General features: G+C 40.0%; 1 protein-coding gene across 1 annotated transcript in view; it reads left to right on the forward strand.

Moving 5' to 3' along the window:
- MYO16 (myosin XVI) overlaps positions 1-24,597 on the forward strand; it is a 414,776-nt gene that overhangs the window by 333,260 nt on the left and 56,919 nt on the right. The window contains exons 31-32 of the mRNA XM_036458153.2: positions 73-344; positions 13,927-15,057. Coding sequence (XP_036314046.1) covers positions 73-344; positions 13,927-15,057 — 1,403 coding nt within the window. The remainder of the gene's footprint in view (positions 1-72; positions 345-13,926; positions 15,058-24,597) is intronic.

Consider the following 24,597-nt stretch of genomic DNA (forward strand, 5'->3'; position numbering starts at 1 on the left):
GGTCATTGTTATCCTCTAAATATAATGCACCTGGGCCTCCCCGGGTGCTATTTGTGTTTTGTTCCCCTAAAGAACTGAAGACAGGAGTGGACCCAGGCATTTCCACTGCAGCTCTGTCCCAGTGCCCATGGCTGTGGACAGCCTGATGCAGTCCCTGGCTGGCTCCTCCACCCCGTCTCCTTCTCTGCACTCCGTGTTCAGCCTGGATGACAGCAGTGGCCTCCCATCACCACGGAAACAGCCTCCGCCCAAGCCAAAGAGGGACCCGGCCACGCGACTGAGCGCCTCCTATGAGGCCGTGAGTGCCTGCCTGTGGGCCACAGCCAAGGAATCATCAACTGAAGGTTAGCCACAGGGAAGGAGGAAACGGGCTTGCTGGCTTATTGATGCACTGACTTCCGGTTTTTGAGAGCCCCATGGCAGTATTGTTACCCTAATATATTTTTAAAAAGAATAAATCCAATTGTTCGCTTGCCAGAGGCTCTTTAATCGTTAAATATAAATAGTCTGTATTCAAATCTCTAAGCCTCTTAGGAAAAAGCTACTTATATATCATTTCCTTAACTCCCATTCCCACTTCCACATGAATGAAGGGCTGAGCCTCAAATCAGAGCAATTTAGAAAATTGGTCGCCAGTCCATGTGCATTTTTACTAATTTTAGCCAAAAATAAAAGTATCAGGATTTTCTATTATCACAGTCCAACTAAAAATTGAGCTTGCTTTATTATGCAGCAAGTGAAATAATTCACACAGATCAGAGTCACAATATGGCAGGATTCAGTTAGTGAAACTTTTGGAATTAGATAATATAAGTATCTGCATTAGTGTTCTAGAATTATATATTTATACAAAATGGGAAAAGTCACAATTTATTCACAGTCAGGTATCTCATAGATGAGTTCATGTGACTTATTGCTTAATTATTAATTTTTAGAATTGGGAAAAATAGAGAAAGCGCTTCTTTGAAGAACATTTGTTAATTTCACAGATTTTATTTATCACCTACTGAATGTTAGATCCTATTCTAGGCTGGGGGATACACTGTCAATGAAATAAACAAAACCACTTCCCCCCCATGGATTTTTCATTCTAATAGGGGAAGACAAATGGTAAACATAATAAACTAGCAAATCCATTGAGTATCTTAGAAGATATTGCTGCAGAGAAAAATAAATATGGTAAGAAGTGATAGTATTTGGGTATAGTCAAAATTCTAAATAAAATGGCTATGCAGGTTTCATTAGAAAAATATTATCTGAACATAAGATGGAACACAATTCCTTCCATAAATAAATGAACCATAAAAAGCACAGGGAAACCATAAGCTCATCTTTAGAAAAAAGAAGGCTGACCCCAAGGAGCCGATGGAAAATCTGTGGACCAAGAGCCTAGAGCAATGAATACACCCTAGTTACCTTCCAAAATGTTTCTGTCAGTTGCTTTAAGAAAGAATAGATTTAGAAGAAATTTTACTTTAAAAATGTTGCTGTCATATGTATGAGTCATGCTGCAATAATACTTAGATGGAGATGTAGGCAAAATTTATAACTTTGGAGAGAAGAATCCAAGTATGTATCTTTAGTGTCATGGCAATAAGGACAACAGAAAGAGAAAATGACCTTAGGGAAATCTCCTGGAAGAGAGTCTTAAAGCAGGTATATGTGAATATAGGACCTCCCTGAAAATAAGGTATGCTTCCAATGCACACAAGCTAGAGGAGGATTATCCTCTCAAGAAATTATGAAGGCACTCTCTGAGAAAGTAGACTAACTAAAATTTCCATCATTATTACTTTTAGGCCTCTGTATTGGATTTATGGTAAAGATTTCAAAAAGGTGTGATTGAAATATGAAATTAAGTTTTTTTCGGAATAATGAAATAGAATAGTATTTAACAGTCTAAAGCTAATGAGATGTAGATGCAAAGACTCAAAATAGCAGCAGAAATTGGAAAAAAAAAGTTGAAAGTTACAGTGTATCTTATATAATAAAGAGATAATATGCAAATTGACCGGCACTCCAACACACAGGATGGCTGCTCCCATGTGGTCAAAGATGACTGCCCCATGTAGACACAAGATGACTAACACAGATGGTCATCAGGGGAGGGAAGTTGTGGGTGATCAGGCCAGCAGGGGAGGTAAGTTGGGAGGGACCAGGTCTGCAGGGGAGAGCAATTGGGGAAGACCTGGCCTGCAGGGTATGACAGTTGGTGGGGCACCAGGCCTGCAGGAGAGGACAGTTGGGGGCGGGGGAACCTGTGCCTGCAGAGAAGGGCAGTTGCAGGCAACCAGGCCTGCAAAGGAGGGCAGTTAGGGTTGACCAGGCCTGCAGGGGAGGGCAATTGGGGGTGACCAGGTGTGCAGGGAAGGACAGTTAGGGGTGACCAGGCTGGTAGGGGAGGGCAGTTATGGGCAATCAGGATGGCAGGGAAGGGCATTTAGGGGCAATCAGGCCAGCAGGGGAGAGCAGTTGGGAGCAACCAGACCTGCAGGGGAAGTCAGTTAGGGATGACCAGGCCTTCAGGGGTGGCAGTTGGGTCAACCAGGCCATCAGGGGAGGGCAGGTAGGGACAATCAGGTCAGCAGGGGAACAGTTAGGTGTCAATCAGGCTGGCAGGGGAACAGTTAGGTGTCAATCAGGCTGGCAGGGGAGTGGTTAGGGGTGATCAGGCTGGCAGACAGAAGCAGTTAGGGGCAATCAGGCAAGCAGCAGGCGAACAGTTGAAAGCCAGCAGTCCTGGATTATGAGAGGGATGTCCCAGGTTGGAGAGGGTACATGCTGGGCTGAGGAACACACACACACACACACACACACACACACACAACTATACACTAATATCATGCACCATGTCTCTAATATAATATAAAGCCCCCCTCCTAACTTGAATGCTGCACACAAGCTCTATAAATTTGAATAAATAGGTCTCAGAATAGCAGGTAAAGTCTAAAAATGCTTTCTCTTTGTGTGCATATTAGGAGACTTGTTGCCCTGAAGGTGAGATTTTAGAGTAACTAAGGGCCAAGTAGTCACACCATTGTGAAAGGAGACAAATGTATAAATATAAATATAAATATAAATATAAATATAAAATTGAGTTCTCTCATATGAGTAATAAAACATATTAATTAAGAAAAATTATTCAAAAATCATGGGATAAAAATATATATAAAATAAAATGACAAGGGGAAAAAAAAAGATGAATGAAGAAAATGCATGAAAATCCACAACTGTGAAATTCTGAAACTCCTATTACTGTAGGGAATCACAAGTCTCTCAGGATTTGCAGTATAACATACATGATGTGACTCATTAGACTCACGTGATTTTTATGTAAAATTTAATTAGAAATTCATTTCAGCTCACATATGAGAAAGGGGTTGGTAGGTGTCTCCCCCATAGGTCACACCGCAGTAAACTCACACACTGGAGGCATGTAAAAGGGCTACTCCATAAATGAGTTCCTTTTTTTTCTATCTATAATACTTATTCATTTTCAAAATTTATAATTCCTAGTCCTTCTGACTTTACAATCATTCCCATATCTCTTATGGTTGTAGATGAATTCCCACATTTTAGAATATGCTCTAAATGTATATTTAAGGAAAAAAACAATAACCTGCACCCGGCCAGTGATTGAGCTTCTGCCTATGAACCAGGAGGTCATGGTTTGATTCTGGTCAGGGCACATGCCCTAGTTGTGGGCTCACTCCCAGTGTGGGGCATGCTGGAGGTAGCTGATCAATGATTCTCTCCCATCATTGATGTTCTATCTCTCTCCCCCTCTCCCTACCTCTCTGAATCAATATTTTTTTAAAAATTAACCTGCATGTTGGGATCAAGCTGGTGTGCTAGTTAGTTTTGTACAATAGCATTAGGAGCCTGAAGCCATTAGAGGGGCTTTGTCACTCAGGCCATGGACTTCTAATCCATAACACTCTTAGTAACAAACCTGCCACAGCAATGGCTCTGGTCCCATTGATGCCATTGTGACGGGAGCTCAAAGTATCCTATACAGTACAGTAGCCACTAATAACTGGCGATTTACATTTAAAGTAATGAAAATTAATAGAATTTAGCCGAAACTGGTTTTGCTCAGTGGATAGAGCGTCAGCCTGTGGACTGAAGGGTCCCCGGTTCGATTCCGGCCAAGGACAGGTACCTTGGTTGTGGGCATATCCCCAGTAGTGGGTGTGCAAGAGGCATCTGATCGATGACTCTCTCTCATCGATGTTTCTAATTCTATATCTCTCTCCCTTCCCCTCTGTAAAAAATCAATGAAATATATTTAAAAAAAGAAAAAAGAAAATTAATAGAATTTAAAATTCAGTCACTCCTGACATTCTAAGTACTCAACAGCCACTGGTATGGAATTTCCCATCATCACACAAAGTTCTTAGAGAGCACTGATTCTAAGAGCTGCATGTTTTTACCACAGGGGAAGTACAATCAGGCCTCACTTAATGCCATCATAGTTCTGTGACGCTAAGCAAAAGGAGGTATAATAAAACCAGTTTTACATTAGGCTCATGGATACAAAACAAGAATTAGGTTTCTGTGGCATCTCATCATCTATTGAAACCATGCTGTATGGAATGCCACTCTTTGAGTACCTGCTGTACTGAGTTTTTTGCACCTAGTAAGATGTCACAAATTTATCCTTCTTCTGCAAAAGTTAAGAAGAAAATCCGATCACTACTTAAAATGCTCTATGAACCCTGCTTTCATAAGAACAGGGACCACGACTGTGGTTAGTTCATTGTCTGAGCCATTCCTGAGGGCCTATTAAAAATAAGTTAAAGTTCTTTTCTTTTACAAATAAAGCTGTCAATCAATCCAGAAGGTTCTGGAATGAATGGAGATCTGATTGGAGAATGAAGAATTGTAGAGAAACTAATAATTAGTTACATTAAGTTTTAATCTTTGTGACCAGTCTTGATCTTATTAACACATGACTTTCCTATAAGATTTTTGCAATAACAAGTGGCCATAAAGAGGGGCAGGCAAGAGGGCTCTTTGTTTGTTTTTGTTTTTTGTTTTTTTTTACTACCTTTGTACCCGAGAATCTTGAAACACTTTTATGGGCCAGTAAATTTTAATGCTTGTTTGCAAACGATTAACAAGCTAGAGCCAACTATTTGAAAGTACTGTTTTTAAGAAGTCTGGGTTTGGTCTTTGCAAACAGTGACTAAGAAAAGGAGACTAGGGGCCTGGCTTCACTTTTCTCTTTGCTAGGGAGCTCCCAGTTCCACTACTTTTTGGAGTGAAGAGTTGATTCTATAAATCCAAAGCCTATGCTTTCTTCCAAACACAGTCATTACTAGATGATGAAATGGTAAAAGAAAGGATTTTCTTGGGCAACTGTCACCTCCATCGTTTTACTATCTGTGGTATGACCTCCACAGCCACCTTCCCTGCAGATTCCAGCAGCCCATTCCTTATAAATTATACATCCAGGAATCTTTTTTTTTTCCATTGCCATACAACTCCATTCTCAACAAAATGCTATTTTTAATGTATGGATACAAGAATGGTTCAGCTGTGGTGCTTTGTTTGGAAATAATGTTCTGTTCCTTTTCTTTTTTACTGTCTTATTTATATCTTTGTTCTAGACAGCACTTGCCACATGGTAGGCACTCAATAAATACTTAACTGAACAAATACATGAATGTTATAGAAATATATTTCTTTGGGCTGCTTTCATTAAAGCAGAATGAGCTTTCTATCAATAAATCAAAATGAGCACAATTTGGCAAGGTTCAAAATGTCCCCTGGAGATTTGTTGGATTTGGTTTGTCAACATATTTTTTAGCAGATGCCCCTTTATACTTTTTTTTTCTTCTATTACCCGGAATTTGACAGAAATTAGGTCTTCTCTGAACACTGCCCCGAGAATGCATTACTGGACATAACAGGAGAACATGACTGCATGTTTTACAATTTATGATGCATTTTCACATTCAATGCATACTAACTAAGTGTATTTCATGAGTTTGGCTCTTCCTTGAAGAGGCCAGTAGGGATGATAAATGGGTAAACAAATTATGAGATAAGCAGAGTAATAGCAAAGAGAACAGGATGGTTTGGGACAGAGCAAATGGGGCTAGTCCTGGCTGGGAAATGAGGAAGGATCTGGAAGGACATTTAAGTGGCATTATACCTGTAGAATGGGTAAAGATGGAATGAGAACAAGGGCTACACACACACACACACACACACACACACACACACACACAAAGTGATGTAACAAGGATGGAATATATCAGCTCAGTAGGAGCTCTTTTTGTCCAATGGGTAGCTGGTTGTAAGTTGGTATCACTTTCACTCATGTATGCAGAAGGTCACCAGGCATTTGTTTAGGCATCCGTGGTGTCCTGTGCTAGGCATTACGTTTGCTCTGAAACTAGTAAAAATCACACTGGAAGAATTGGAATACATACACATGAGATACACATGTTTTCTGGTAGAACAAGACCCTCATTCCTTTTTTCCTCTCATAGATTAATTATGTAGGTATCTTGTTCTCAATGAAAATGGGGCCAGCTAGCCTGTGTCCTGGAGCAAATGGTGTTTTATGTCATCCAACCTGCCTTAACAACAAAGCCAAAGGGAAAGCATTTTGTACAAGAACATTTTTATCTCTTAATAAAACTTAAAATGACACAAGTCCCTAGATCATTGCCCACTCACTTAGATAAGAGTCAAGTGTGTGAAATGGTGAGACAGCTTGAGAATGTGGGGTTTAACCCTTAAGTTACTGTTTGAACAGTAAGACTTGTCCTGAAGATGATCTATGATTATGAAATGTCTGCCTGATATCTTACTGACATTTTACTCACAAATCTTAGGGCTAAAACATATTGTTAAAAAAAACTCTTAATGTAAACCAATTTTTAATGGCCCTCAAATTCGTATTTGCAAATGAGCTATTAGTACGCTCTTGGGTGGACACACACACACACACACACACACACACACACAGATGGCCATAAACCAAATTATTCTTAATTCTGTAACCTTGGTGTTCTAATTTTAATTTGTGAAGTTAATAAGTTTTCAAGTCCCCACCCCCACAGATTATTACTTAGTGATTATGGAATATGACAGAAACTGTGCTATCTACATCCTCAATAAAGCACCTCAAGGACTTGATATTGCTGAACCCCAGGTCATACTCAAAGAAACCCTGTCCTATCATTCATGATTAATTTCTGGTTCTGTAGTAATAAGATAATGATGACAATAGCCAGCACTTACTTAGTGTTTATAATGTGCTAAGCATTAAATTAAGTAAGTCTTTAGAACTAATCCTTGTGACCCATCTATAGATGAGGACACTGAGTCAGGATGCAGTGGTGTAGCCTGACACACGTCACTTACCCAAGGCAGTCATATCCTAGAGGCCAGGCTTTTGACTGCCTCCTAACAAAACATACTACTTTATTGATAACAGTTTAATTTTAAAAAGAAAGCTTTTCTCTGCATCTCGAGAAATCCTTGAGGGAATATCATATCAGTTATTTATTGTTGCTTAACTAATCATCCAAAACGTGATGATTTAAGTAAAGCGGGGTTATTTTAGTACTATCTCTCAGGTTCTCATGTTAACTAGGCTCTTCTGGGTGGCTCTTACTTGAGGTCCTTCATAAAGCTGCACCTGCTGGCTGGAATCCTCTGAAAGATGGGATTTCAGCTGCCTGGGGGCTATGGCACCTGTATCTCTAGGTGGTCTCTCCACGTGGTTTGTGCAGCATGGCATCTCAGGGTAGCTGGACTTCCTGGAGAATCAATTATTCAAAGCACATGCCCCAGGAAAGAGAGTACCTGCCATGAGTCAGCCTTGGGAGACATTAGCATCACCTCCACCACAGTCATTACATCAGGCAGTCCCACAGTTACATGCAGGATTAGTGAGGAGAAATAGATTCCAGCTCTTCATAGGACTGGAAGCATTATATATTGTGGCCAATTTTTTAGAAGACAGAAATTGCCTTATCCACCCTTGGGACAAAACAGTTCACATCCTTTTCACATATAAGATGCACTTTCCTCTTCCCTCCCCCTCACTCCAATTGCCCTAAAGTTTCATCCCATCACCACACCAAGATCAGGTGCAATGCCCAGATCTCATCATCTAAATCATATTCAAGTATCCTGGCCGCTCGGGTAAGGCTCTTTAGGTGGGTAGCTCCTCTAGTATTGAACCTATATAGCTGAAGACCGGTGACCTATTCTCCACACAACTAACATGCACCGGAGGGACAGGTCCAGGATGTTCCTGTTTAAAAAAGGGGAAAATTGGGAGGCACACAGGAGGCTCTTTCACAGATCAGTTCTGAACAATATCAGGGCACACACTGCCTGTGCCCTGGTTAGGATTTTGTCCTAGTGCCTAGAGATGATTTTCCATGGGTCACAGGTCTATGCTTTGGATTCCTGGCTCACCAATAAATTTTGATTCCTAATCCACAAGATGTGACATGTTTAGGGCTGGTAGTTTTGCCGGCCTGCTTTCTGTCTATAAAATGTTGAGGCACCAGAGCCTCCTCGTTCTGTATTAAGTCTTCTCCTTTCAATGCAAGATGATCCAATTCCTTTAAAAGCTTTGCGAGTTTCCTGTGAATTTATAATCTGCTGCATTATTCAAAAGCCACATCCACAAGTCTCTCAGATAATTATCTTCTTTACTTTGGGCTCTCTGCAAGACTTCTGTGCTGCAATACACTTACAATTCTTGGAAGTCCTGTGGTTTTGCTCCTTTGAACAGATCCATGAAGCATCACCTTAAATCTTCCTGACGTCTTAATAAAGGGTTTCATAGCCATGGTCTTGGCTCCATCTTCAGATCACGTTTTCCTGAAAATGCCCCAGATTTCATCCCTGCTTGGAAGTCATTTCTTAACTTGAGAATTATTTAGCATCAGGACAGCCTGGCAGTGAGAAACATTTATTTCCAACATAGGAAGTCCAGGATCCTTTACAGTTAGTTAATAGGTCTTTCGTTGGCTTATCTCTTTACTCTCACATTTTACTATAGGCAGCTAGAAGAATCCAGGAGGCAGATTTTACACCCCACCTGAAAACCTCCTTAGCTACATCATTCAGTTCCCTAAGTGCATTTTTCACTTTCCACATTACTGCAGGTGACAGTGTTGCTAAACTTTCCACAATGGCACAAAAAGGCTCATGTTTCCTCCAGCTTCCAGCATCTTCCTCACCCTCTTTTATGAGCTTTACCGGTATCTATGTTAGTTGCCTCCCGCTGTGTAACAAAGCACTCCAAAATTTAGTGACTTACAATAACATTTGTATCATTTTCTCTCTCTTACAGTTCTAGTAGTTGTCTGGTCTGGGCTCAGCTAACCAGTATACACACAGGATCTCTCACAGCAGTAATGAGAGTTTGGGGATGGGATCATCCAAAGACTCAATTATTAGATTTTTGGTGTCTGGGCTGGGGAAACACAGAGAGCTGAGAGCTGAAGCAAATGGAGTCTTCCTCATCACTGTCACCTCCACGTGGTCTCTCTACCTGTTCCCTACAGCATGAGTAAACAGTCCCCTCACATAAAGATCAGGGCCATCAAGATATGTGTCCCAGACAGCAAGAGCCAAGCAGAACCATACTCCCTGTGATCCAGCCACAGAAAGCAGGCAGCAGCCAATTCCCCATATATTATTTGTCAGAGGCAATTACAGAGGCCCTCTCAGTTTCGGGGTTCTGAAGCGCATGTGGGACTGAGAATATTGTTGAAGCTAGTTTTGGAAAATACAACCTGCCACAAATCCTTTAAGTTATTTAAATCTTCAGTACAACTCTATAATAGCAATGCTAACATTTTGTTTGGTTCATTAACTTTCTGGGAGAAGCTTATATCTTAGTGTGGTGCAGGCCTTTAGAACAATGCTTATTAATTACAGAATGATGCCGAAAACGGTTTGGCTCAATGGATAGAGCGTCGGCTTGGGGACTGAAGGGACCCGGGTTCGATTCTGGTCAAGGGCATGTGCCTTGGTTGCAGGCATATCCCCAGTAGGGGGTGTACAAGAGGCAGCTGATCGATGACTCTCTCTCATCGATGTTTCTAGCTCTCTAGCTCCCTCCCTTCCTCTCTGTACAAAATCAATAAAATATATTTTAAAAAAAAATTACAGAATGGTGCATTTTGGGCCTTCTCTGCTCTTAAAAGTCGGCTGCTTTTGGGAACTGTGTATAATACTGGCTCACAAAGATGTCCATTGAGTTAGAAAATTAGCTTTGTTCTTTTCCATTCTTGTTTGGATGTCTCCCGGTTGTTTCATGTTTCCAGTGTGCCAAAATATGAGCAAACACTTTACATACAATATATATTTTGTGCCTCTGAGATAATTACTGATCATTTTATGCATCGCTATACTGAAGCTTAGAGAGCTTTGCCTAAAACCTCTTTTAATATTGTCATTTGCACCATTGCTACCCTCCCCCTAATACTCACAATTCTGTGACCCCTCTCAGGGCCTGTTGTTTTTCATTTTCATAGCCTATGTCATGTTCTAACATGCTAAAGAATTTATTCATTTGTTTAACCTATTTTTTTTATTGTCTGACACCTTCCACTAGGACAGAGGAAGGTAGGGAAATTTTTCTCTGTAATCACTTATGTGATTTCAGTAAATACTAGTCAAATGTATGACTCAACGAACAACCACAAATCAATGGTCCTGCTGAGATTTGAATCCAGATTTGACTGGAAACCTTTAAACATTTTTTTCTTAATTATGGGATTTTGCCTTTTTTTTTTTTAACATTTTTTAAAATTGAATTTATTAGGGTGACATTGGATAATAAAATCACATAGGTTTCGGGTGTACAATTCTATAACACGTCATTTGTACATCATATTTAGTGTTCATCACTCCAAGTCAAGTCTTCTTTCATCTTTACTTATTCTCCTTTACCCATTCTACCTCCCCACAATTCCCTTTCCCACTGGTAATCATCATACTGTTTTCCGTATCTGATAGGTTATTGTTTTGGGTTGTTATTGTTGGTTTTTGCTTAATCCTTTCACCTTTTCCACCCTTGCCTCAAATGTCCCTCCCTTCTGACAGCTAGCAGTCTATTATCTGATTCAATGAGTCTGTTTCTATTTTGTCTGTTCGTTTATTTTGTTCATTATGTTCCACATATAGGTGAAATCATACAGTACTTGTCTTTTTCTAGCTGTCTTCTTTTTCTTAACATAATACCTTTCAGGTCTATCCATGCTGTTGCAAAAAGAAGATTTCCCTCATTTTTATGGCCAAGTCATAGTTTTTTATTTTTGTGTAAATGTATCACAGCTTTTTTATCCACTCATCTACTGATGGGCACTTGGGCTGCTTCCAAATCTTGGCTATTGTAAATAACACTTCAATGAACTTAGAGGTACATATGTTCTTTTGAATTAGTGTTTCGGGTTTTTTTGGATAAATTCCCAGAAGTGGAAGTGCTGGATCATAAGGCAGTTTCATTTTTTTAATTTTTTGAAGTAACTTTATACTGCTTTCCCCAAGGGTTAATACTCAAAGTTTGCTAAAACCTTATAAAAGTCAACATGGAAAAAAAAATCTAATTTAAAAAATGGGCAAATAACCCAAATAGACACTTCTCCAAGGAGGACATACAGATGGCCAATAGACATGAAAAGATGCTCATCAAAGAAATAAAAACTAAAACCACAATGAGATATCACCTCCTATCTGTCAGAATGGCTGTTATCAGTAAATCTACACACTGGAAGCAGTGGTGAGGATTTGGAGAAAAGAGAACTCTGGTGAACTGTTGGTGGGAATGCAGATTGGTGCAGCCACTGTGGAGAGTAGTATGGAGTTAACTCAGGAAATTAAAATTGGAACTGCCTTATGACCCAGCAATTCCACTTCTGGGAATATATCCAAAGACACCTGAAACACTAATTTAAAAGAATATCTGTAGCTTATGTTCATTGCAGTGTTATTTACAATAGCCAATATTTTAAAGCAGCCCACGTGCCCCTCAGTAGATGAGTGGATAAAAAGCTCTGGTACATTTACACAATGGAATACTACTCAGTCTTAAAAAAGCCTTTAATCTCAGCCATTTTACTTTATTATCTCCTTCAACCTGGGGACATTTACTGATGTCATATGTGCTCTCATAGTGAGAGAAAAATTTGTCTTTCTTAAGTAACTCAAGGACTCAGAAAAGTTAGATACGTTTCTATCAATAATTCTTACAGTAAAATGCCAAATTAGTATCATAGTTTAAGATTTTTGAGTTTTGATATGTCAGTAAAACTTAATGTAATTTCCTAAAATCTCAATTTTCAGTGAAATTTTGTTTATTTAATAAATACATATTATAATTTATAATAAACTATATCAGAAAATAAATCTTGGAATTTTTTAAACTTCAGTTTCAGTAAATGTTTTAAAATCTTATCTAAATAGTTTTTCTGCCTCTTTTAAAATTAGTTGTTACTAATATGCTGATTTGTTTTTCTAAATATTTTCCTTTTTTCAACTTCAGAAATTTCCACTTTAGAAGTTCATAGTTTTATATATAATTAATTACATATAATTTATATGAGAGAAAAAGAGAGGAAGGGAGAGAGAGAGGGAGAAACATCAATTTGTTTTCCTTTCATTTGTTGATTCTTGTATGTGCCCTGGATCAGCCTGAAACCTTGGTGTATCTTTAATGACTGCTCTAACCAACTGAGTACCTGGCTAGCGCTAGAAGTTCTAGTATTTATAGAACTAAATAAAATATTATATTTAATAATTTTCTTATTAAATATGTGTTTCTGTTAAGAATTCAAGTATGCTGATTATTTATACAATTCACCGTTGGCATCATTTCAATAACAAAGTTCTTTAACAAAACAATCATCTCTTTATGTATGTAGGTGTTTTGTTTTGTACATTTCATACCCTTTAAATAATCAAGCTTATTCATTTCCTACAGAAAGCATCTATTTGCCACGGACTAGCTAATTTGCTTGTTCCCTCTTGCTTTCCATTTTCTCATCTCTAAAGCCCCAGGGACCAGTTCAGCCTGTTCTGATGTCACACCTTTATCAGACCCTAAAAATACAGCTGTGGGTGGGTTCCTGCAGCTGCTCTGAAGTGTGCTCCCCTGCTGCATGGCTGTATCCCTGGGCACTTCCGGTTTGCAGGTGGCTGACAATCCCTGGGCCCTTTATGGTCCACTTAATGTCTTGCTTCCTGAAGTTATCCTGAGGCTCTGAGAGCAAAACTTCCTTTCTAGACTGCTTCTCTTCTGCCTTCATGGTTGCCCAGAAAGAAACTCACTGCAGACTGATTCATATGCCTTTTAGCATAATGATTATTACTTGTTTCATTTTTTATTCTTATAAGTATATTTCCAGTAGGACATGATCTCACTCATCTAGGGGAAATAGTGAACAACATAGACTGATGGACAAGAACAGATCCAGAGATAAGGAGCCATGGGTCAGACTGTTGGATCTCAAAGGCAGGGTGGGGATAAAAGGGAGAGACCAACCAAAGGACTTATATGCACACATATGAGCCTAACCAGTGGTCAAGGACAATAAAGGGGTGGGGGCATGAGTAGGCGTGGGGATGGGGGATTGGAATATTGGAATGGGGGGGGGTTAAAGACAAATATATGATACCTTAATCAATTAAGAAATAAAAAAACAAAACAAAACCTTTCTGTTGGCAGTCTTGAGAAGTGTTGGCTGAGCTAGGGTCATGGGTGGTGTTGACAGTAGGGGAGATACAGGCCTTTGTCTTGATCCCTGGGGACTTGCAGGAGCCCAGTGGGCAAGGGCAGCGCCCCCTCGATCTCCCCCCCCCCCCGCCCAGCACCAGTCAGTCCTGTGCTGGTTTGGCCCTGAGGTCTTGCTAACACCTCCCTGTCTGTCCATCTGCCTCCAGTTCTCACCCGGCCCAGGCCGCACAGCGATGACTACAGCACCATGAAGAAGATCCCCCCTCGGAAGCCAAAGCGGAGTCCCCACACCAAGCTCAGCGGCTCCTCGGAGGAGATCTCGGGGGGCGCCAGGCCCGGGGCGGTGGGGGTCCCGGGCATGCGGGGCAGAGCAGGGGGCCCTCCGTGCACCCCAGGGGCCATGCTGGGGGTCCCCGCGTCCCTTGCACCCCCCGCGCACTCTGAGACCGAGCCCCCCGAGCTGGAGCCCGTCTACATCGAGATGGTGGGCCACGCGGGGTGCAACTCGGACCAGGGGGAGGCGGTGTACGAGGAGATGAAGTACTTCGCGCCCCCGGAGGACGGGGGCTGCCGGGGGGCAGGCGCCTGGGCATCTGTGTCCCTCCCGTTACTGTGTGAGCGTCCGAGCCCCGTCACCTGGGAGGACAGAGAGGCACCGGGGCTCTGCAGAGACACCTGTGACATCCCAGCCCCCTTCCCCAACCTGCTCCCGCACCGGCCCCCGCTCCTGGTGTTCCCCCCGACCCCGGTCACCTGCTCCCCGGCCTCGGATGAATCGCCCTTGACGCCCCTGGAGGTGAAGAAGCTGCCCGTCCTGGAAACCAACCTCAAGTACCCTGTGCAGTCCGAGGGCTCCAGTCCTCTGTCGCCACAGTATCCCAAAAGCCAAAAAGGGGGAGACGGGGACAGGCCCTCTTCCCCTGGCCTCCCTGTGTTTAATGGATCTCACCAAGCCTCCCCGCCTCCCACGCCACCGCCGCCTCCTGCACCACCCGCCGCTGCTGCCCACCGCCACTTCACCTTCGAGGCGGGCGCAATGCATCCCGGAAAGGTGGCCACCAACCCAGATCTGCCCAAAGGGCATCAGAAGCCGAACTCTGCTCCCGCTGCTGCAGGCCCCTGCAGCTCTTTTTGCAAGGCTCCCCATTCCCCCGGGAAGGCCGCAGCTAGAGTGGACCCCAGGAAGGCCAACTCCAGCGCCTCCTCTCCAGTCCCCTACAGCCCTCCCAGCTCCAGGCCCCTCAGCAGCCCTTTGGACGAGCTCACCAGCCTCTTCAACTCCGGAAGGAGCGTGCTTCGGAGGTCTGCAGCGGGAAGAAAGATCAGGGAGCCCGAAGGTATGCAAACAGAAGCTTATCCCTTTTTTGCTCGTTGAGATGGATGATGGATGAAGGATGGATGATGGATAGATGGATGGATGTTGGGGGATATAGATGTACAGATGTACACATCTATATGCATTTTATAAAATATATACGTAATTTAAATAATGCTTAAGGTGATTGTGGAAGTCATTCAGAGAGAAATGTTATGCAAACAATATGGCCAAATAACAAAGTATGAATATTTTCATTTTTCAGATGAAGGCTCATGATATAAAAATGCATAGCATCAAAACTAGATTCAGTAAATTCATATGAGATGATATGTGTTAGAGCAAGGTTCAATTTTAGCTATTGATTATTTTCCCCCTCTAACAATACTTCTTTAGACCACGGAATTGGTATTTTTGCAATATTCTACATTGTCAGTTCCCATTTGGTTTACATTTCAGTACTGACTCCTGTCTGTCCTCCTGTCTTGCTGTCTGTCTCGCTTCCACTCCTGGTTTCCGGGATGATTACCTATTCAATTACTATCTTACATGTGATATTCTACTAAATCTGTGTCTTCTCAGCCTAAGGCTTGGTTTGCTCTGACAGTCCACTCAAGTGTGCTCAGTGCCATGATGTTGCAGCCTGAATGTATGTATGTGTGTATATATAATATGTGTGTGTGTGTGTGTGTGTGTGTGTGTGTGTGTGGTGTTCATAAAAGCAAAATGTAACTAACAACAACAGAAAAAGCCAATCCTAAGTAACCACATGCTACTGCATTCAGATGAAGTTGCCTTTATGTGTCAAAGGTTTCATTTTGGCAGATTCTATAAGGGAAGGGGGGCGGGGCCATTAACCAAGGAACTTATATACATATGTGCATAACCCATGGGCACAGACAATAGTGTGGTGAAGGCCTGAGGGTGGGAAGGTAGAGGAGGTCAATGGGGGGGGGGGGAGGCTATCTGTAATTCTTTCAACAATAAAGATAATTTTAAAAAAAATCCTAGATATAAAATGTGGAAATATTTAAACTTCTCTATCCTATACTTTTTTAAGATTCAAAATAAATCTAAGATCTTGTTAGGGGCTGGAAGAAGAATCTAGCCATTGTTCAAAAAATAATTATAAGACTTTTATAGAAATCCAGAATATTTCCCAATGTTCCATATTTTTGGAGAAAATTGCATAAATATACAGCATCTTTTCTTTTTTCAAAACATATTTTTATTGATTTCAGAGAGGAAAAGAGAGGGTGAGAGATAGAAACATCAATGGTGAGAGAGAATCATTGATCAGCCGCCTCCTGCATGCCCCACACTGGGGATCCAGCCTATCACCTGGGCTTGTGCCCTGACCAGGAATGAACCATGATCTCCTGGTTCATAGGTACATGCTCAACCACTGGGCCAGGCCAGCTGGGCTCAGCATCTTTTCTTTAAAGAAATTGTAGCAGGTCCCTTGAGTTATGATGCTGTTAACCTGAGGTAGATGGCAACTATTAACATCTTCACTTTACAGAAATGGAAAACTTCCAGGTGAAGAGGCTAAATACCTATTTTAGGGTCTTGTGGTAGAATTGGAAGTAAAATGTTGACTTATGTTATAACATTTTATGTATTCATTAGCCTGCTCTTTCCCCTAAAGAAAACTCATAAATGTTAGCTTACATTATTTAATTAGGAAAATTCCGTTAGTTACTAAAGCTCTAGAAAATTGAGAAAGCAGTCTAAATAAGTGAAAAGTAGGTCAAGGCTAAGAACACTTAGCAAATGAATGAATAACCTACTTCCTATTTATTCTTCAGACAAGCTAATTGTTTGTTTAGCTAACAATTTGTTCTTAATTATAGGCCATTAATAAATGAAATTGTCCTTATAAATAGGAGAATGTTTGAATTTCACAAGTCATATGTTTCATTCCAGAGAACAAAATGGAATATTAGAGTAAAGCATTCAATGAACAAATTAGCATTTGCTTTTAGAACTAAAAGTTTATTAAAACCTCATAAACCCCATTTTACTATAGATGGGACTTGGGTGAATTCTTCTTGGCTCTACTTAAGAAAGAGAAGTTAATGCATTGCTAGACAGGCCTTATCACTTGGAAAACCCTATGTCTCGGATTTAGAGCCTCATGAGAATTAACAGTGAGGCCTCTGGGCTTGGTGCATGAATTTGGTGATTGTACTTTCCTATGGTGGCCACTAACCAGTATTTGAGAACGCACATTAAAACCTCAGGTACAACATTGTTAATTCAACTCTAAAATTATAAAACATCTATTTTCCTACTGTGGGCTTTTACAAAACACTTTTTAATTTGAAAAGATTCCTTTGAGCCACTTAAGACTTTCTCATAAACATATAAATTAGCAACTCCTGTCCCAGCAAGGTAGCTATAATAACAAAAAAAAACTTAGCAATGTGAGATTGGGTCATCCTCACACATCAGATCACAGGAGTTCCAACTATACAGCTGAGAACTGTGTGATTCTTGATGGGCTCTAATGTGAGAAATAAGTTTACAAGTTTTTTGTAGTTTTCGTGTATGTGTGTGTGTGCGTGTGTGTGCTGTTGTTGTTTTAAGAATGTAAAGATAAGATGTAGATGGGAAAGAAAAGTCTTAATGCTGGAGCTAATCACTGGAGCTGCTTATATGATTATTAAGGTTTACATAATTGGATCCTAAGTCAGTAATCCATTCTCTTCTGAATGAATTGAATGGCTGTTATTAATGACTTACTGAAGTCTTGGGACTTCTTCTCTTTCAGGTTTTAAATCTTCTACTTTACCTGCTTTATATTTAAAGATGTTCTTATTTTCATCTGAAATAGCTTTCTTACCAAATCACCCAGTGAGTGACTAATTCACCCCCAAGGCACTTAAATTAATTACAGCTTATTTCTTATACAGTTTTGATATGGGGAAATCTTTTTTTTTTTTCTTTTCCTTTTTGCAAATTTTGAAGAGGGGTTCAAAATCTCCTCACGTCTTTGGAAAGTGACCTCGAAGAAATTGAACTGCTCATTATAATCCTGCTATAGGTATTTCCAGTTAAAACATAAAATTCAATGTGTTGTGTATAAGAAATGACGTCCTTTGGTGTATAATTCTGCATCATCAGTACTCTATAAACTTGAACGTAATGTTTCATAAATATTACGTTCCTTAAAACAGTTCATTTTCTGTAGGTGCTTAGATATTCCATTTGAGCCAAGAGAATCACACTACATCTAAGTGTCCAGGATGTACTTATAGACAAAATGTGACTGTGCAGATGATAGATGTGACTGCAGCCTGAGTGGAAAGATATGAGCAGCAAGGAGCTGCAGTGCTCACTAGGCATTGTTTTAATAACCTGTTTCCTTCTCACAAGACTAAAGACACCTGCTGCTATTATCTCCATTTTACAGATGGGAAAACTAAGTCACAGAGAGATTAATTTACTTCCTCAAAGTCACCCTGCTCATAAAAGACAGAGAATGACTTGGACAAAGTAATTCTGTCCCTGGTGGACTGAATTCTCTTAGCTACATATACAAGGACTGGCCTGTAGGGGGGAAAAAAACAACCAAGAATAAGGTTTTAAAATTCATATTTGCTCACCTAATGTGTAGTAAGTTGGGTCATCCAATTTAATTGGAGAAAACTGTTCCACAAACTCAAATATGCCAAACATGTATTTTATGGCTCATGGGTGTACATATACAATTTTGGAATACCATATGGGAGTCACTTGGCCCTTAAAATTAAGAATGACTAAATGTTTAATTATCTGTGCCTTTCTAGATACAATTATTCCATATATTCACAAAATGTTTTCCATATGTAATATGGCTAATATTATCATGCTAATTATTTCTAGTTGCCTAGTTTCAAATATTATGAGAGCAGATTCAAGTGCAAGAGAATATTCATTGTCTTGCTTAGACCACTAGGGTGCTCTATTGCTCCAAATGGCATTACATCGGCTAGTTGCATGTATGTAGAACATGAAATAAAAGAAGCATATTATTCTCCACTCATTGAAAACAATCAAGATGATAAAACATTGACAAAAATGCAGCACACCTCAGGAATCTGGAGAAGTAAGTGGAGGAGAGCCAGGCTGAATTATGGAAAAATCTGATTTACAGAATATATGTATTTTTTAATTATCTCATTGCTTTCTGATACTGTGCATCCTTAGTTTATAAGTTATAGATAGGTAGTTAAAATGATGTCAACAAAAATAACACGTAATGTTTCTTTGCAATTTGTAGCTGGCTATTAAATACGTGGTTAAAAAATAGCAATTTGACATATAAATATATTTGACAAATTTAGCCTTTTTGGCATTTTTACTTAAGAATTACTTAAGTGAAAATTACTGTTAATTTCCAAATATTTTATTTTATTGCATAAACATTTTGAATAAGAATGGAGGTTTTAAGTCAGAGCATTATATAAACATTTTTTTCTTTTTTTTTTTTTTTTTACAATATGTTATTTTTATTCTGCAGGGCCATTTGTTTACCAAGGAATTCTTTTTAAAGTTGGCTCAATGGAAAATTTCAACATTTACAAAAGTAGAGAGAATAGATTAATGAATTTTGTCCACTGCCAAGACTATTTTATCTCTTCTCTTCCCAGTTCCCTCCTCCACCATTGGATTATTTTGAAGTACATCCCAATGTCAAATCAATTTATTAATAAATACTTATAAATATTTTATTATGTAAGTTCTTTAGAAAAAAACACCAAAGATTTATTATTAAGTTACTTTAGTACAGAGAGATAATTGGTGAGCATTTAATATCTCAGCCATTCCCCTAACTTCATAGTTACCCTAAAGATGCACAAACCCACATCTCTAGCCCTGCCCCAAACTCTGAGTAACTTGTTTACATTCCTCTATTCATCTTCACTTGAATGGCCCACACACATCTCATACTCAACCAGGGCTAAGTTAATTCATTACCCTTTCTGTCACTCCTTCCCAGTCTATAAACTGGCATCCCTTCCACAGTACCTGTGCTTCATTCGAGTAAAAAACAAAACAAAGCAAAACAAAAAGCAAACAAAACAACAAAAACAAAAAACAAACAAACACAGAACAAACCAACAATAACAAAAAGCACATGATGCTGCTGTTCAGGACAGAAGCCTGCCCCTAGAAGCCATGTCATCACTTTTTCATGACAGAAACGAAATAATTCTCGGGGGTTAGCTCTCCCCAAAAACAACACTGCCCTGCAAAATGTTCTACATAGGCTTTGAGACACAAACCCAGATGTGGGCAGCTGGTGCAGACTACCCCTTCTCTTACCATCCAAAAAGTGTAGAGCTCTAAGTATTGCATCTAAACAGACTTACATATGGAAGATCAGCATTCCCAAAGACTTACAATGTCATCTTAAAGTAGCATTCTCTGAAGTTTAGGTGCTTCTCTGAAAAATTAAGTACAGTTACTTATTCATTGTTTAGTAACAAGAATGCTTAAAACTCACTGAAATATCAGGGAATTACTGGCAGTAATCTCTGACTTGTTCGTGAAAAGTGTTTGTAAATTGCCATCCTCTGCTCCTGTGCTTGAGACAGAACTTTCTGCACCATCTTCATTGAATCGCTGACACATTCTAATGAGATTGCAGAATAAGAAACTGGTCTTGCCTTATGCAATCCTGGCCATTCCATAATGGGATGCAGAGCTTGACATCCCGTAGGCTTCTTGCTTCTACAGAGGCTCTCTTAGCACTATATGCTGTGCAGAGCTGTTAATCTTTCTCACTCCCTGCAAGCTTTCTCTCTATGGTGATTTATTTGTAAGGGTGGTGGCCCGAGGCTTCATGAAAATTATAAAGGGCGTGGACAGAACAAGCACATAGTTTACTGATGTGTTGCTGTCTGCATTCCTGCCTCACATAAAGTCTCCTTCCTGTGAAAGTAAGGCATTCCTCTGCATTCTGGAACCATTTTGAATCAATGCTAAATTCCCCTCGTTTTCCAAATGAGTAAGTCCTTTGGGAAGACAAGCTTAATATCCCCAGAGAAGCAAGTTCCCCATTTATCACTAAGTGAATTCGACAATGATTAGCCTGCTAAAGTTTCCTTTCCTGTCATGTTAATGAACCTGGTCTTTGAAGTAAGGAGAATATATCCGTGTGAGAAAAGGGTGTTTTCACCAAGTTCTTGATCCCTGTGCAGTGACAGAGAGTATCTACATTTGGAACTTGCAGCAATATGGTGGTTCTAACTCCCCAAATATTTCATTCATCTCCACTTAGAAGGAAGCTTTCAATTTGAATAAAGTGATCATTAGCCAAGTTTACTTATATTCACAGCACAAAGCTCTTTGTCTTTCATATTAATTGGATGTTTCTAAAATGAGGTTTTGATTTTGAATGCTTGTAACAATTTTCTCATAATTTACAGCACCTTCTCCCTATAAATACCCAGGAATTCACACAGAGAAATTGTGCAACCAGCAGCCTGTAAATGGGACTTGCATTAACTTGTAGAGCTAATTCCCTATAGTCATTCAATAAGCCTTCGTTTAATGTAAACACAGGGCCTGTTCCTAGGAATAAAAAAAAAACAAGAAAGAAATCTTGCTGTCATAGACAGTGTAGGAGACAGACGTGTTTATCAATGAGTGAAATTCTAATGGAGGGGAGAGGCTTTAGATCAGAGGTCATAAACTGTTAGTGGGTCCAGATTTGAGCCCCAAGTGGCCCCTGAACACCATCAAATGTGTACAGTTGGTATCCTTACTGGCCCTTGAGAGTCTAGGAAAGTCTGGCTGAGCAGACAGGTGAGCAGGAAGAGCAATGAATAATAATAGGTGGATGGAGTTTTCCAAGTGCAGAAGTAGAATAGACATGGCAGCCAGAAGAACCAATGTGGGATAAGACATGCAGATTCAGTGTACATGGTCCTTTTAAGATACAGCTGTGAATGCTGAGGGAAAAAGAGAGAAGAGAAGGCACGACTTGCCTCGCATGGAATCAGAGCAGGATAAGCTTTCTGCCTTGGAGCTCCATGACGAAACTCTGGATTATCTCCGATCGTTTCTCTTCCTCACATGGGAATTCTGTATTATTAACTTATAGGATCTCTGCTATAAAAGTGCAAAAAGCCAGAGAAGGAAAATGAACCTGAATGATAGTGGTAATTCTAAATTTGAGCATGTGACCTCATTTATACTCAGAAATGCTATGGAACATTTATTAATGGTAGTGTGTCCATAATATTAACAACTAGTATTTGTGACTCTTTTCTGTTGGTGAATCATATCGACATCTCTTTCCACCCCAAATCCTCCCCTCTCTGTCAGGCAAGTGAAGCAGGTGAACCCCTGTTACTAATGAGCAATCTGAGACTTTACGGGATTAAGTGATTTCCCTATAATCACCAAAATTAATGAGTCCCAGAGTTAGGAATCAACCATGTCTCCTTTCTCCCAAACCCTGGATTCTTTGTGTTATGTCATTCTCATTCTTCAAGGACGATTAATTTTTTTCAAATGATATCAAGTCTCAGAAAGTAATTCCCTTCTGAAGTCAAACATAAAGTAATTATCAGGAAAAGATATGGGGTAAAACTCTTTTCTCCTCTGTTGTAAATGTTCCTGAGGGACATGCATGCATAGTTTTTAGCTAAGAGGATATTTCTTTTCCTTCTCTATTCTCAGTTCTTTATAAAACTCTTTCTACACACCCATCTCATAAAGTGTCCTTTCTAATGCCAAGGACCCACAGCACACAGTTTGGGCCAGCATAATTTCTTCCATTCAAAACCATTGTTTTTGTTGTTGTTTTGTTTTGTTTGCCTTTATAAGGTTTTGCCAGGAAACTGAGTGGCTAATTACTGATAAGCACACACTAAAGTTGTATTCACTTGCAAAGTGCTCATCTTTCCTTAAGGAAGCATTTAACTCCAGGATATAAGCCTCCATCATATTTGCAGGGCATCACATTCAGGACCAGCCAGAAAGGAAAGTATGGTGATCCCTCACCTTGTTCCAGGGGCCATACTAAGATCCACACCTATGGTTAGCAGTGATGTTCAACAGGAGAAAGGCATGCATTCCAAAAAGCCCTGGTTTTCTGTCTCTACAGAAACTTTCAGAAAATTAAGGCAGACATTTGTTGTTGTTTTTTCAAGTATGTAAATACGGACACAGAGATATAGGTAATGGCATAGGGAGAAACACGGCTGAATAAAAGAATAGTGTCAGGCCCTTCTCATGATCATGGCACTTCCACTAGGTCATGCTGCTTCAATACCCTCAAAACCCAGGAGCAAAACCAAGCAGAGATGTGACAATTAAATATTTAGATTGGCCTATCAAAAAGTTTCCCTTCCAAGAGTATGAATTATCTTGGGAAATTACCTTAGCGTATTGGCTGTGAAACTGCAGTCTCTAGCATGCCAGTCATACCAGAGATATGTATCTTGAATAAATAGTTCATCGTTTTCGAGATGAGCCAAATGCGGCAAAGAAGCCATCTCCACTGGGGTGTTCTACACGGCATTGTCAGCGGGAGAAGAATCTATTGTACCTGGAATTCTGAAATAAAGAAACAGTCTTTTTAGAAATGGATTATCTTTCATAACCAGTAAATATTTTTCATACTACCAAGCCATTAAAGCTAGCAGCTATTGTTTAGCCTGGGTCTCTATCCTGGATTGTGAATTAGACTCCCACTGAGGCTCCAAAGAGAAGCCCAATGCTTTATCCTCTCAGCCACTCAGCAGTTCTCCTTAAGCAAGTTAATAAAGACCTTCCTGACTATCTGCATCTCATTATTGCCACATAATACAATATCCTGGGGTTTTCTTCCTTTTGTACAGAAATGCTTAGAAGAGCCATGGTGTGTGGAATGTTTTCCTAAAGATCGGCTGGATTGGTGCCATGTTCTCTCTCTCTTTCCTTAAGGGGACTGAAAAAGAAAAACCTATTTCTTAATTACCTACTGGTGTTTAGGTGCTTTATGGCGCCTTGAATCATTTTGATGATTAATCCTCAGATTAGTCTAGAAAAATTTCGTGCCACTGGAGAGCTATCTATATTCATTATTACTTTACCCACTCCATGAATCAACAACAGTCACCTAGTATCGTATCGCTGTGTGTGAAGTTTCTCCCATCTTTTTCTGCTCTAGTTTTTACTTTTTTTCTTTTCTGTTTTCTCCTGGAGATCTTCAATATTTGTACTTAGTCACTGTACCTTTTCAGTTACTGGGAGTGCAGCTTAAGAGTGCATGTTAATTGTAATGAGGTAGTAAACAACAATCTCATTCACTTTGCTTCCCACAAAGATGACTAGATCATACAATAGGCAGAGCTCCAGCAATGGCAGGCAGAAGCTGGATCCGAGAGTACAAAGATGTACAGTGGAACAGTCACTGTACCAGGACACCTGACAAGTTATGCATTACCCAAAGTCCCTGAAAAAAATAAATAAATAAAAGAGTTTATTCACACCCAAAACTCTGGCTGAGGATGAAACATACACTTCCAATAGAAATATCCATTGTAAAGAAAGAAGTGGCATATACTCAATTTCCCAGGCAAAT

The sequence above is a fragment of the Pipistrellus kuhlii genome, unplaced genomic scaffold, assembly GCF_014108245.1.
Source record: "Pipistrellus kuhlii isolate mPipKuh1 unplaced genomic scaffold, mPipKuh1.p scaffold_m20_p_3, whole genome shotgun sequence".
Lineage (NCBI taxonomy): Eukaryota > Metazoa > Chordata > Mammalia > Chiroptera > Vespertilionidae > Pipistrellus > Pipistrellus kuhlii.